Genomic DNA, 13,832 nt, shown 5'->3' with positions numbered 1-13,832 from the left:
AACAATGAGATTAATGAGATTTTTGTGTAATTTTTGCACATCATTTTTTATAAGATTTTTCTTTTACTTTTTTTTTTTTTTTTTTTTGCAAATTTTTGAGTTTCAAATTTTAGTCATTTTTTTGATTTAGAAAAAAAAATCAAAATTTCTGAAATTTTAGTCAACTCCATATTTTATGTATTTCTGCAAATTATTTGCTCATTATTTAATTTTCTCCTTGTGAAATTTTCAAGTTTTTAAAACTACAATTTTTTAATTGTATGTTTTCAGTCTTATGAAATGTTTACAAATGTTTGAAATTTCAAACTTTTTGGATTTTTTTTTTTACAACTTATTGAAATGTGATAAATTTTGTAAATCCACGAAATTCATGAAATCCCAAATTTTTCATTTCTTTCTGAAATATTTGCAAATTTATTAAAAAATAACTAAACTAAGACATCCCATGTCAAATTTGTATAAATTTGGATACTTAATTTTAAGATATTTAAATCATATACCTTCTTTGGCTAACTGCAGCAAGTTGCTAACTCAGTCTACAAAGTGAAACAACTCTGATTGTTTCTGTGTTGAAGTTTTGATCTGTTGAGTTTTATTGTAGGGGTTAAGATTTACAATGATGTAAAGTAACAATGATTTATAAATGATTAGCGGTCTGCATGCACCAAAAGTGAAGAGCTATGAGAGCATTTTAACTCCAACTGCACATACACCATCTGTGTGTTTCTTATGCAAATACAGCCATTAATCTGGTGTATCTAATTGAAAATGACTGTATTGGTATCTGGCTGATACCAGCCTTTTTTCAAGGTATCAGTGCTAGGAGCTGATACTGAAGGCAAAAAAAAAAAAAAAAAAAAAAATCTTACATGGAGTAAGTCCTCCTCACCACTAGTTGGCGCTACATTACTGCAGTTTGACATCAAGGCAAATGTGCATCAGGTCCTGTTCAGGCCATAGACTGTAAAAAAAAAAAGGACAACATCTTGCTTGGCTGAAAGTGAGGTCTCCACTAAAACTGCTCCCCCTGGTGGCTGGCTGCAGTGTAGGTTAAAAAATCCATTTCTCCAGTCATTCCAGATGGGCTGTGGTCAAACTTTAAAAAATCAATGCACCTGGTAGAAATGTTTCTCACGTCTGATTGTTGTGGTGATTTGAAGATATCATTTGGCTGTCTTGTATTCAAGTCCTCTTTTTTCTGAGAAGTTTTGTTTTCTTGAGTTATAAGAGGTTAAAAATGAGACTTTACGTCATGTTTAATGATGATTGACAGCTGACGTTCTTGTTTATTTTTTTCAGGGATTGTAAAATATGTAGGGAAGTAGAGTCAAGAAGTGATTAGACTCTTTAAAGAAAAAAAACAATTATCAATTTTGTCAACCGGCTCCACTCAGATTCTCCCAGAATTCCTCACAGCTTCTACTGCGCAGACTGCGCCTGTGATGGCGGTATTTTGGCTTCAAAACCGTACAACGGTAAACGGAGGAGCCACGCTGTCCACTCTGTATACAGTCTATGGTCCTGTTCAGATGTCGCTGTTTTTGTCTCTTGAGCTCCAAACACTTCATATGAAAATACTATTTACACCTTGAAAATAAAATGTGTGTTTATGCCTTGAAATGCATGTAAAATGGTTTATATGTTTGTAAACAGCTGATCTGAATGTTTACACTCTGAGGAGCTGGAGGACGGAGAAACCGAGATGATCATTCATGTCCACGCTCACACTGAGACCTACACACCTCCTACTGACAGTCAATGAGAATGACATCCAGCATGCATGGATACACACACTCACACACACACACACACACACACACACACACACACACACACACACAGGCAGCTCGTCCTGTTAATCCCTGCTAAGTGTATTATCAGTGTCACCGATTGCAGTGACTCGGCGTTCCTCAGACACGTGGGCGCGGCACGAGATCCAACACGCAAATCTGCTGTAATACACAAAGTAAAGCCTGCAGCCATTCACTCAAACACACACACACACACACACACACACACACACACACACACACACACACACACACACACACACACACACAAAGCATTACCTGTAGAAGGTACTCAGAGCGAGCAGCTGTAGCCTTCTTTAAACATCACAAAAACAACAACTTTGAGCCAAATGAAAGAAATAAAAAAACAATTTAACATATTTTCCTGCACATTTGGATTTCTTTTTGCATTTCTTGCAAATAAAAAAATAAAGATTTTAGGTTTTGGAGTTCCTTGCGAGGTCAGTTTCAACCCGTTTCAAACATGTTGAACAGACCAAATGAGACAGAAAAATACAACACTCATGTGAAAAACAAAAACCATCAGAAATCTGATCCAGGCTTTAAACTTTATTTGTTTTTCTTAAACGTGTACAAAAGCAAAAAACAATTATGAAAAAAAACCGAAAAGCATGTACAAAAAGCGAAATGTTTCAGATGGCAGTTAAGTCACCATAATCCCTTTTTAATGATTTGGTTAAAGCCGTAAAACGACGGTCTTTATGCAGAAATCTCCCCCTGAGGAAAAAACAGACGTGCAGGTTAAAGCACGGTGCTCGGCTAAATGGTTCGACTCACGCTACTCTTCAGTCACTACAACACAAAATCACTAACAACACAAAATCTACAACAAAGAGGGATCTGACGGTTTGAGGCCAAGGCTCACAGTAATTATTTCACTTCTTTTTAAAATATTTTTGGATCTAAGAGACGTGAAAATAGAGTTTGGGAGCTGTAACGGCTGCAACTTCATTCTGAGCACATCCACTAAATTTTGTCTGGCTCTGATAGTAAGCCACTGTTGACAAAAACAGTAATTTTTGGTGTTAGTTTTAGTCAGTTTAAGGTTAGCCACAGACTTACTGATGCTACAGGAAAGACTTTTAGGCTGCCAAACTGGTTCCAATAAGAACTCAAAGGTTCAAACAACTTTAATACCAGAGCAGACTATTATTGTGTGGAGTTCCTCAGGGCTCAATCCCCGGTCCTCTTAAATTCTACTTAATCCAGTACCTACCTTTACATGCTGTTACAAAATCAATTTCTTTTGTTAGTACGGCTTAAACTGGACTTTTAAAACACATGTGAATGCATTGGTTTGATCAAAGTGTCACTCAACCAGCCACGCATTTTACGACTTTTGGATCTTAACTGGTTTTAAGATCTTGGAGACTGGATCAGCAACACTCTGAAGTAGTCAGAACACTGGAAAAAATTGAAAATGTATCAAGTGTTTTTGTCTTATTTTCAGTATCTTTTTAGACTCAATATGAGCCACTTTTACCTGACCAGTCCAGAAAAAAATGTCTTATAAATGGTCTTCTGAATGATTCTGCTCCTTTAACTCCAGGTTGAAGACTCAACTTTTTCCATCTGCCTTTTATTAGAGTATTTCTGCATTTCAAGCTGATAACTTTTTTTAAATTGCACAATTTTGCAACTCTGCTCTGCGACTTTTATCTTAAAATCTTTTTTAAAATCAATTTTGACTTTTTTTAACACACAATTTTGCAACTCTGCTCTGTGACTTTTATCTTAAAATCTGTTTTAAATTCAATTTTAACTTTTTTAAATCACACAATTTTGGAACTATGCTCTGTGACTTTTATCTTAAAATCTTTTTTAAAATCAATTTTAACTTTTTAACACACAATTTTGCAACTCTGCTCTGTGACTTTTATCTTAAAATCTGTTTTAAATTCAGTTTGAACTTTTTTAAATCACACAATTTTGAAACTCTGCTCTGTGACTTTTATCTTAAAACCAGTTTTAAAGTCAATTTGAACCTTTTTTTAAACACACAATTTTGCAACTCTGCACTGTGACTTTTATCTTAAAACCAGTTTTAAAATCAATTTTAACTTTTTTTAATTGCACAATTTTGCAACTCTGCACTGTTACTTTAATCTTAAAATCTGTTTTAAATTCAATTTTAACTTTTTTAAATTGTACCATTTTGAAACTATGCTCTGTGACTTTTATCTTAAAACCAGTTTTAAAATCAATTTTTACTTTTTTTAATCACACAATTTTGCAACTTTGCACTGTGACTTTTGATTTTAAATTGTTTTAGAATCAATTTTAACCTTTTTTAAATCACACAATTCTGCAACTCTGCACTGTGACTTCTATTTTTAAATCTTTTTAAAACTTTTTTATTTTTAAAATCAATTTTAACTTTATTTTTTATTCAATTTTCCTTTTTTGTATCTGATAATTTATCTGCTTTTTAAATTTAATTTTAGTTGGTTTTTTATGTGTTTTCTCTGTAAAGCACTTTGAATGTTCCGAAATGTGCTTTACGAATAAATTTGCCTCACCTTATTTTAAGTTATTTAAAGACAGAAAATGAGGTCAAGAGAAAAGATACTGGTATTAAGACATTATTCTAGTTTAAAGCATTTTTTTAATACTTGTTACAGCACTTCAGAGCTCATTTTTGTCTTTAAATATCTTGAAATAAAACATTTTTCTGAACTGACCAGGTGAATGTGGCTCATATTGAGTATAATGAGATAAATGTTACTCAAAATAAGACAAAAACACTTAAAAATATTTCAGTTTTTTGAGTGAAACAATGAAAAAGTGGCATTGACTCTACATAATAATAACCAGTTATGACGAGCCCTGAATCTGGCCACGCCCACTTATCACTCTCAGACCTTGAATCTGGCTTAAAACTGTCTTATGCGAGTTTCAACTTAAACTAATCCACTGGTGCTTACCCTTACAGTCACTCCCTAGTTATAATGTGGGGATATAATGGGAGTTGCTTCTTTGAATCTTCACATTAAGGTCAGTCTAAGGAAGAATTTGTTTTGTTTTTATGTTTCCAGAATTGGTGAATGTAAATCTGATCTAGTCTTTTGCTAAAAACAGGCTCTTTGATCTGACTTTTTGGAAGTTTTGCGCCACCTCTGATTTTGTTGCAGCCCTTACAGCCCGTCTCATTTTTTCCATCTGAAGAAGTTCACTGGAGCTGTCCTAAACCTTTTTGTCCCTTTGAGTCGTTATCAGACGCCAGAGTTCGTTTCTAAGCTGTAAAATAACATTTTGACACCGTGAAGGAAAGAAAACCTCCTGAAAGCACAAAGAGTCGAAGATAAATCACCTCACGCTTTGCTTCCAGACACCGAACGGCCGTTTGTCCTCTTTAAAAACATCACTCCACACTCCACACACACACTATCAGTTTTACAGCTGCTTTTATATTCAATGCATCCTTCATCATAAACGCCATCATCTGCATATTTCTGCAGGCGCCGTAAACAGCGGCGGCGGCGTGTGTGGACACATCCACGCATGCAAACGCTCCTCGCAGTCAGTGCGAAGACGCTTCTGTGTGTTTAACATTCATCCTGCAGAGACCTGAAACTACGAGCGGAGCAGATAATCCATCATGTGTGAGCTTTATTTAGGCCGAGGTGAAATTACTGTTCTTTGACTGTAGCAGCTCGCCACACACAACAATAAGCAAAGTTTCTGTGAGATAAATAAAGGCCGGACGCCGGGCGTGATAGATTATCTCTCTGCAGCAGCTTTTAAGTCTCAGCGAGCAGATTTGTCTTAAAGAAGTCAACTTAAACTAAAGCTCGGGGAAAAAATGGAGAGTTTATTTCCTGGAAGAGTTTCTGGTTCAGAGAAAGGACAGCGGGAAAATATAAAAACAAAGACACTTTTTTGAGTCAGGCTTTAATAATCTTCTCATCCTGCTCTTCTGAATTAGAAAATATAAGTGCTTTACGTGTAACGAGGCAGTTAGTGATCAAAACAAGGCGTTAAATACTTCATTATGAAGGCTAACACCCGGAACAGCATTATGTTAGCTCAAGCTGTGTTAGCTTAGATAGCGGTTCAAAGATTTTAAAAACATTCAACAACTATCTCTGAGTATTTTCTAAGTCTTTCTTGCTGTTGCTCAACAACTTGACTTGTCAGTTTTTACTTATGATCTGTAATTTCACTGCTCAGAAGCTAACAGTGTTAGCCTAGCCTCAGCTGTTAAAGCTTTGCTACATAACCCCCATTGTCATCAAGCGGTTAAGTTCTGGTTGTCTTGCTACGGCAGGCATTTTCACTGTGGCCAGTGGGTGTCAGGCTATTTGCAAAAGCCAAAATGCTAATGCAAAATAAGGTGTTAAATATGTCATTATGAAGGCTAACACCTGGAGCAGCCTTATATTAGCTTTAGCTATGTTAGCTTGAGTAGCGGTTCAAAGATTCCACCAACATTCAACAACTCTTTTTTCTTCACTATGTTACTCAACTTAACTTTTCAGTTTTTCCTTACAATCCCCTGTACTTTCATTGCTTAGAAGCTAACAGTGTTAGCCTAGCCTCAGCTGTTAAAGCTTTGCTGAATAAGCCCCGTTTTCATCAAGCCATTTAGTTTGGGTCACCTGGTGCAGCGCACATTTTTACGGTGGTCAGTGGGTGTCAGACTATTTGCAAAAGCCAAAACGCCAATGTAAAATAAGTTGTTGAATACTTAAGGCTAACACCTGGAGCAGCCCTATATTAGCTTTGGCTATGTTAGCTTGAGTAGCAGTTCAAAGATTCTACCAATGTTCAACAACTCCATTTTCATCACTGTTACTCAACTTGACTTTTCATTTTTTCCTAAAGCCCCCTGTAGTTTTACTGCTCAGAAGCTAACAATGTTAGCCTAGCCTCAGCTGTGAAAGCTTTGCTACATAAGCCCCGTTTTCATCAAGCGGTTCAGTTCTTGTCGTTTCTGTAAGGCAGGCATTTTTACAGTAGCCAGAGTGTGTCAGACTTTTTGCAAAAGCCACAACTCCAATGCAAAATTTAAATACTCCATTATGGAGGCTAACATCTGGAGTAGCCTTATGTTAGCTTTAGCTATGTAAGCTTGAGTAGAGGTTGAAAGATTCTACCAACATTCAATAACTCTGTTTACGTACTTCTCTCCGTTTTCATCATTATGTTACTCAACTTGACTTTTCAGTTTTTCCTTTTCTTGTAGTTTCATCGCTCAGAAGCTAACATTGTTAGTCTAGCCTTAGCTATGAAAGTAAAGCTTTGAAACTTAAGACATGTTTTCATCAAGAGGTTCAGTACGGGCAGTCTTGGTATGGTACGCTTTTTTACAGTGGCCAGCGGGCGTCAGAGGATTTGCAAAAGCTACAACACCAATGCAAAAGCAAAAAACACCAATGCAAAAGCCACAAAACAAGAGTTAAAAGAGGCTAATAATCCAAACTGACACAGAAAAGTTGTTAAAGTAAGTAAATAATTTACTTCATCCATAATTAATAAAGCTTTGTAGGGCTGCCACATTGTGATATCCTTCATAGTGTTTGTATTTCTTTATTTACGTTAGCATTGCAGCTTTATTTATCATAGCTTAAGTTATAAAAGAAAACAACCATTAACAAACTTTCAGGACTTTTCTGTGTCTGTTAGTAAAACTGTCCGTTGTCGCTTTACTTGGGTTGTTGTGGCTTTTGCAAATGGACTGACACTTATCAGCCACCGTACATTTTACAGCATTTCCTTTGATTTGATATGAGAGGTTCCCAAATTACCGACCCGTACCGTCCCACTTTTTGGTTCCCTTCTGTTGGGGTACCAAAAATACTGACCTGACCCTAGAGTCGTCACTTCCTGTGTGACGGCAGCTGCTGTATTAAAGAGCCACATGCCAATCGCAAAGAAGACGAAATGCTGGATGTCTTCATCGTTGCTCTTTGTTTACTGTGTCGCGTTTTTCTTCTTCGTTGGATTTATTAGCGCGGTACACTGTGTCATGCTGCTATGTCGTCATACTATTACATAACTGACGCACCTTCCGAGAAAGGCACGATTGGCTGTGAAAACACAAACAGGATCACACCTAACAGATCCAACCAGTACCATACTGGACTGATCCGTACCGGACCACTTAGCAGGAATGGGGCTATAAAAAGCAGAACAAGCTCATCTCACGCATAGCATCAGTCCGTTCACTGACCAATACGTAAATATTTCAAAGAATAATATAATTATTTACAGTGTGCTTTTTTTAAAATGGACGGCATCAGTCAGGACGGCAAAAAAAAAAATCCCTGAAAAATCAAAACTTTATTTGTAAACTGCTCAAAAGAAATAAGGATTTCCTAAAGCTAGGGCCTCAAACACCAAGGTCTGCCCATAGCTCCACTCCCCACAGGCTTCTAGAGTTCTGGCCAATCAGAGGGAAGGGGGCTTGGGAAAGAGGGAGCCTTAAAGAGACAGTAGCCAAAATAAAGTGGCTGAAGCAGGAGTTTTTTTTAAACATAAGTGAGAGGGAAAAAACTCATTGTTGGAGCAGATTTTATACAGGATATGTAAATATGTTTGAAGCTGAAAAAAACATACTTCAATGACGTCTTTATTGCACTTTTTTTCAATTTCCAATTTAAAAAAAAATGTTTTTATCAGGAGGATCCTTCTGGGTTGTTTTTTTTTTCACCAGAACTTAAGTTTTCAGTCTCAGTCTGAATCAGATTTTTGCTAAGTTCACACTTCCTGTGAATGCAAAAATAAAAAAAACATACTTTAATTTGTGTCTGGTGTAGACGTGTTGGCTGTTTTAAGGTAAGCAGGTGTAACTAAGACTTTGTGATGACATAAACACATACAAATGTCCCCTCCTGGCTTCCATAGAGTGATGATAGACCCGTGCAAACCTTGGTCCCATGCGTCCTGAGGAAAGAGCTTCATCCAGAGTCTCTGAGTGAGTTGTTATGTGGGCGGGGGTCCGTTGACGTACCTCAGCGCCAGGTGGAAGCTGCGCGGCATCCTGTTGCTGCGCTGACACGGCGGCTCCGCCACGACCCAGATCAGGCAGGCCAGGAGGACCAGAGCCGCAGCCAGGAGGAGGGAGAGGAGGGTGGGGGAGAGCAGGGGAGGAGAGGAGGAGGGCGTGCTGCTGGAGGTCACACTGAGGAGGAGGAGGAGGAGGAGGAGGAGGAGGAGGAGAAGGGAGGTGAGGGTTTCTGATCAAGATGACAGTTTTTTTTTAGGAGCTACAGGAAACACATTTAACTCAGAGTCACAGAAAATGGCAGGAACACAAACTCCTCTTTTCTTTTCCAGGGAAAATTTGCAAATTGAGTAAATTTTCTTTTCCTGGAGCAGCTCTAAACTCAATTACAGAGATCTGATGAAATCAAACAGTAATTCGTTATCTTTATAGGCGTATCATTTCACAATTATGCTCAGTTTGGTCCTGGCTTATAAAGTTTGGATGCAGGGAAACAGTTCAGAGACAAAATCGAAGTTTAGCCGAGTTCTGGGCCGTTTGTTTTTAGGAGGTTTTCTGGATTTAAGTCTCATATAAAGTAAAACTTGCAGAAAACAAAACCACAGAGCTCCTGGTGGAAGAAAATGTGATTTATCAGTTGATCCTCCCATCAAAGTTTAAATTGAACATCTTTAAAACAGAAGAAAAACAGGCAAGGTGCATAAACACCTCGTTACCTGCTAACGAGCTGAGTATCACTCCACATATCCCCAACTTGTTTATGAACTTCCCTCATAAACACAAACACTCTGTTCTTCTTATCTTTGGTTTTACACCAAATCACACACAGTCATCTCTTTCTCTCAGTTTCCACCACACTCAAAGACTTTCTGTGTGTTTTTTTTTCACCTTTGTTCTGGGAAATGTCGCTCGGCTCCTTCACAACAGGACGGCTCCTCTTCCTCCTGGAGAACACAGAGCTTCAGGCTACGCTTCAAGAATTCACGTGAGAAGTTTTCAGGGAATCAAACCTCTGATGACTTTTCAGCAAACTAGTTTGATGAATCACAAACACATGACTCCTGACACTTTAAAGGTCCCATATAAGCAAAATTCACTTTAGACTGGTTTTGTAACAGTAAGATGCCCTGTCCCTTCTGTGCAGCGCGTTTTTCACTTTGGCTGCTTCGGTGAAATAAACATGGTGAAGGTACGAGCGAAGCACGGCGGTTGCTCTGTTGTTGGCTGCACAAAAGAGCACAGAAGTCTTTTTTTAACTCCATCACATGAGGTTTTGAAGACTCAGTGGATTAATTTTATTTTTGATGGAGATGCACCTACAACAACTCCTAAAATGTTGTATGTGTGTGCTCACCATTTCACTTTGGACTGCTTTCTCAACGAGGGTCAGTACAAAGCAGGATTCACCAAGAACCTGAAGCTGAAGCATGGATCTGTACCAACTGTCCATGACCCAGCTACACACGTGGGAGCTGTAAGTTTTACTAATTTATGTTTCTTTACTATATGCTCTACCTAACGCGATAGAGGCAGCTAACATAAGTTACAGTTTGTAACTTAGTTTTCTTACACTACGTTAACACACATGAGTAAATAATATCAGGGGAAGATATATGGACATGTATTTCACGTGAAGCTAGCTTTATATACAAAATGTTTTCTTTTGTTTGGACGGATGTGGCTTCTTGTGGCAGAAGCCCTCGGCGGAGCTAATGCTGTGCTACAGGGTAGTGTTGTCAAAAGTATCATTTTATCTGTAAATATCCATCCTGAAATTTAGCAAACGATTCAATATAAAGATCCCCTAGTATCGATAGATCGGCACTCAACATCTTTCCCTGGTTAGACATGTGCTGGCGTCAAAACATACACACAGAGCGCACACAGGGTGCATGCAGCCCCTCCCTCCCTGAGTCCTGCCTCGTAGTTGAGAAAGAGAGAGAGAGACGCTAGCTTACACTGAATTCCAGCTGTAGCAGGTAACACCGTCACTCCTTCTAGACACTTTGGCGGGTTGAATTATTTAATAGTAGTTTTCTGAAACGGCATCTGAAATACTAAACCCATTGCAGTTTGAGACGATGACACTACAACTCCCATGAGCACTGCCTGCACACAGTGTTTGCTCATTGGACGTGCTCGTCTCCAGCCTCTGTCTTGGACAGCCCGACAGCTCCCCGTGTTTAGCGCCTGATAACGTGATTCAAAACTTCACTCACTTCTTTTTGGCTCTCTATTGTAAACAGATTCTCTAAAGTCACAAACTAGCGCCAAAACTCCTGTAACTTTTTAAAAGTGAGGACGTTCAACGGATGGAGCTCATTTAAACTCACACTGCACCGATCTCACCTAGAGCAGGGGAGGGGGAGAGGAGAGGAGAGGAGCGCATGGAGAGAAGAGGTCACAGATACGAGGAGCTGTAGGAACAATATTTAAACCTCCTAATGTACAAACATTTATCACAGCTATATGTAAAAAGTTCACAGTGGAAATACTGTAAACAAACCAAATCATTCTAAATAAATGAAACTCATGGTCCAGTGTGACTTATATCTGCTGTTTTTGTCTTCATGACGCATTTTTTCTTTTGATTGATACGACTTAAAAAAATGTATAATTATACTACGAAGTGACATAGTCCAGACAGTATGGTACCTCCAAATACAGTTAAGTGACTTTTGAATGTGTGACAAATACCAGAGGCCTCTAAATAATTGCCCTACCTCAGTACAACTGCACTGTTTTTTGTTGTTTCAGTTGCAGCTAAGTAAATGTGTTCTGTACTGTTCGTTAAATAAAAAGACACGTTTTTGCACTGAAAATCCCTGTGGTTGCGTGGTATCGAAAATCGTAACGAAAATCAATATTTTTTCAAAATATCGTATCGAAGTTAGAAATCCAGTATCGTGACAAGCCTACTAAAGGGTAGCAAACGCACTCTCATCTGTTATTATAGACGCTAAGACCACAGTCACCACTAGTGTGTGTGTTGCTGCTGCAGTTTAGTTTGCAAAGGCAAAAAACTTTAAATTGACTGTCCTTGGACCCCTGAGACCCATTTGAACTTGTCGAAAATTTGAATAATATGGGACCTTTAAGAATCACTAACAAATCAGCTGCAGTTAAAACTCAGTTTGCAAAAAGCTTCTGTGGTTTATTTTGCTGTGACTTGAGGCTTAACAAGTGACATCTAAAGTTCCTCAAATGGCCACACGAGGCCTGCTTCAGTGGTGAGTCAGAGTCCATAGGGCCCCAGTTTAAAAGACCCAACTCAACTTTTTTTGTCGATTTTTTTCTTACCTTTTATTTCTCTTTGTATTTATAGCATCATTACTTTTTATGCCTCAGTTCTTGTCTTGTTTACTTGTTTTTACTCTTTTTGTTTTTGTGTCTGTCTGGAGATCCTACTTGTAATCATGGTCACCTTGTTTACACTGGAAATTTCAGCTGTTAGCAGCCTGTAGCATGTCAGTGCTAACTGGTGCGTGGACAGGTGTTCTCTGTAGGCTGAGGAGAAGAAGACGAGGAGAACGTGCTGGTTCTCAGGTGTGAGCTAAGAAGTGACGACATGGACCTGTCCTTCCATCCATCGTTATTGGGAACACGAGCTAGCCGTGCTAACCCGGCAACAGAGGGAATACCAGAAGGCAGAGTAGCATCATGCTATTCACTCACATGGCTAATGGAGCCTGTCTTTCCGTTATTAAACTTATTCTACTATTCTATTCATATATTCTTGAATGTTTTGCGCTGTAAACTTTCTCATAGTGCTGCTGTGACTCTGAATTTCTCTTCTGGGATTAATAAAGTAAAGTCTGTTCTATTCTATTCTTCAAACTTTTGTCCAGCTAAAATCACTTTTCATAAAAAATAAGCACTCACCTGAAGGTTTGATCGGCGCTTCAGCCGATCTGTGGAGGCACTTAGGTCACATGACTCAACCAAAGACTGGGCTGGTAGAGGCTGCTGTGTGTGGTTGTGGTGATTCTGGCCACTGGGTGCGTTCACATAGCTCCCATCAAGGTTACGCTGTAAAATACACAGCAATAAGAGGTGGTAAAGTCAAGACTCAAGTCAGATTTTCTGACAGCAGTCAGAGAATCAATTCAAAGTTTATTTATCCTTGAAAAAACGTCTCTGGCGTATTGGCTGCAGAGTTACAGCAGCTGTCATAAGAGGTTTCTAAAAATAACATTTATAACAACTAAATAATGATATTTAGCATTTGTTGCAGTGTTCAGTTCTGTATTTCAATTGATTGTAGGAAATGAAAAAGCTGCTTATTAAAATGTGTTAAAGCAGGAGTCTGCAACCAATGAGCCATTTTTCCTCAGCCCACCTGGATTAAAGTCATTCAGGAGCCACAAAATCTACTTTATCTTCACAATAAAGTTTGTTAAGTGTATACAATTTATATTAAAAGAAAAAAACTAGTGAATAATAATCTAAACTAGAAGTTTTTTTGCGCTCATTAAACTGTACATGTGGCATCTAAGTTCTGAAAAAAAAAACTGTTAATATTTTTCAATTAATTTAATCTTTTAAAAAAATGAAAATGTTGAAGTATAAATTTAACAAATTTGCAAAGTTTAAGATATTTTAATAATTCAATTTTTTTCAAACATGTTGACATTTTTGAATATTTGGACATTTAAAAAATAAAATAAAATTTCAAACTGTGCAAAGATTTGCAAAAATCTAGTAAAAAAATTACCTAAACCAGAAGTATTTTGTGCCCATGGAATTGTAAATGTGATGTCTTCAAGTTTTTTTTTAATATCTTTATTAATTTTGTGGTATTGAAAAAGAAAAAAAACTGAAAAAAATGTGATATAATAAATTTCATAAATTTGCTGAATTTACAACATTTCAATAAGATGCAACATTTGTGAAAAGTTTTATAAAACTTAAATCTTTGCAAATTTTACAAAAAAATGAAATTTTAAAAATGTGCAAAAATTTGCCAAAATTCCACAAAATTTTAAATAAAAAAATTGCTAAATTAAAAAATGTAAAAAAATTGTAAATGTCTTAAAAATGGGGTTTAACTTATTTGCAAAAAAATTGCAGAAGTC

The 13,832-nt window shown here is 37.5% G+C and overlaps 1 protein-coding gene across 2 annotated transcripts in view; it reads right to left on the bottom strand.

The window, feature by feature from the left end:
- Window positions 1-8,066: 8,066 nt before the first annotated feature.
- The window catches only part of LOC141798445 (uncharacterized), a 47,317-nt gene continuing 41,551 nt past the window's right edge, over window positions 8,067-13,832 (bottom strand). Inside the window, exons 11-13 of one of the 2 annotated variants that reach the window (XM_074680399.1) lie at window positions 12,640-12,786; window positions 9,646-9,701; window positions 8,067-8,934 (exon numbers count right to left, since the gene is read on the bottom strand). In XM_074680399.1, the coding sequence (XP_074536500.1) occupies window positions 8,736-8,934; window positions 9,646-9,701; window positions 12,640-12,786 (402 nt within the window). In that variant the 3' untranslated portion in view covers window positions 8,067-8,735. The remainder of the gene's footprint in view (window positions 8,935-9,645; window positions 9,702-12,639; window positions 12,787-13,832) is intronic. The other variant, XM_074680398.1, reaches the window with a different exon arrangement.

Source organism: Halichoeres trimaculatus, unplaced genomic scaffold (assembly GCF_033239565.1).
Source record: "Halichoeres trimaculatus isolate MK-OKI-2021-1 unplaced genomic scaffold, fHalTri1.1 fHalTri1_scaffold_9, whole genome shotgun sequence".
Taxonomy (NCBI): domain Eukaryota; kingdom Metazoa; phylum Chordata; class Actinopteri; order Labriformes; family Labridae; genus Halichoeres; species Halichoeres trimaculatus.
This window is presented reverse-complemented; position numbering and strand designations above follow the sequence as displayed.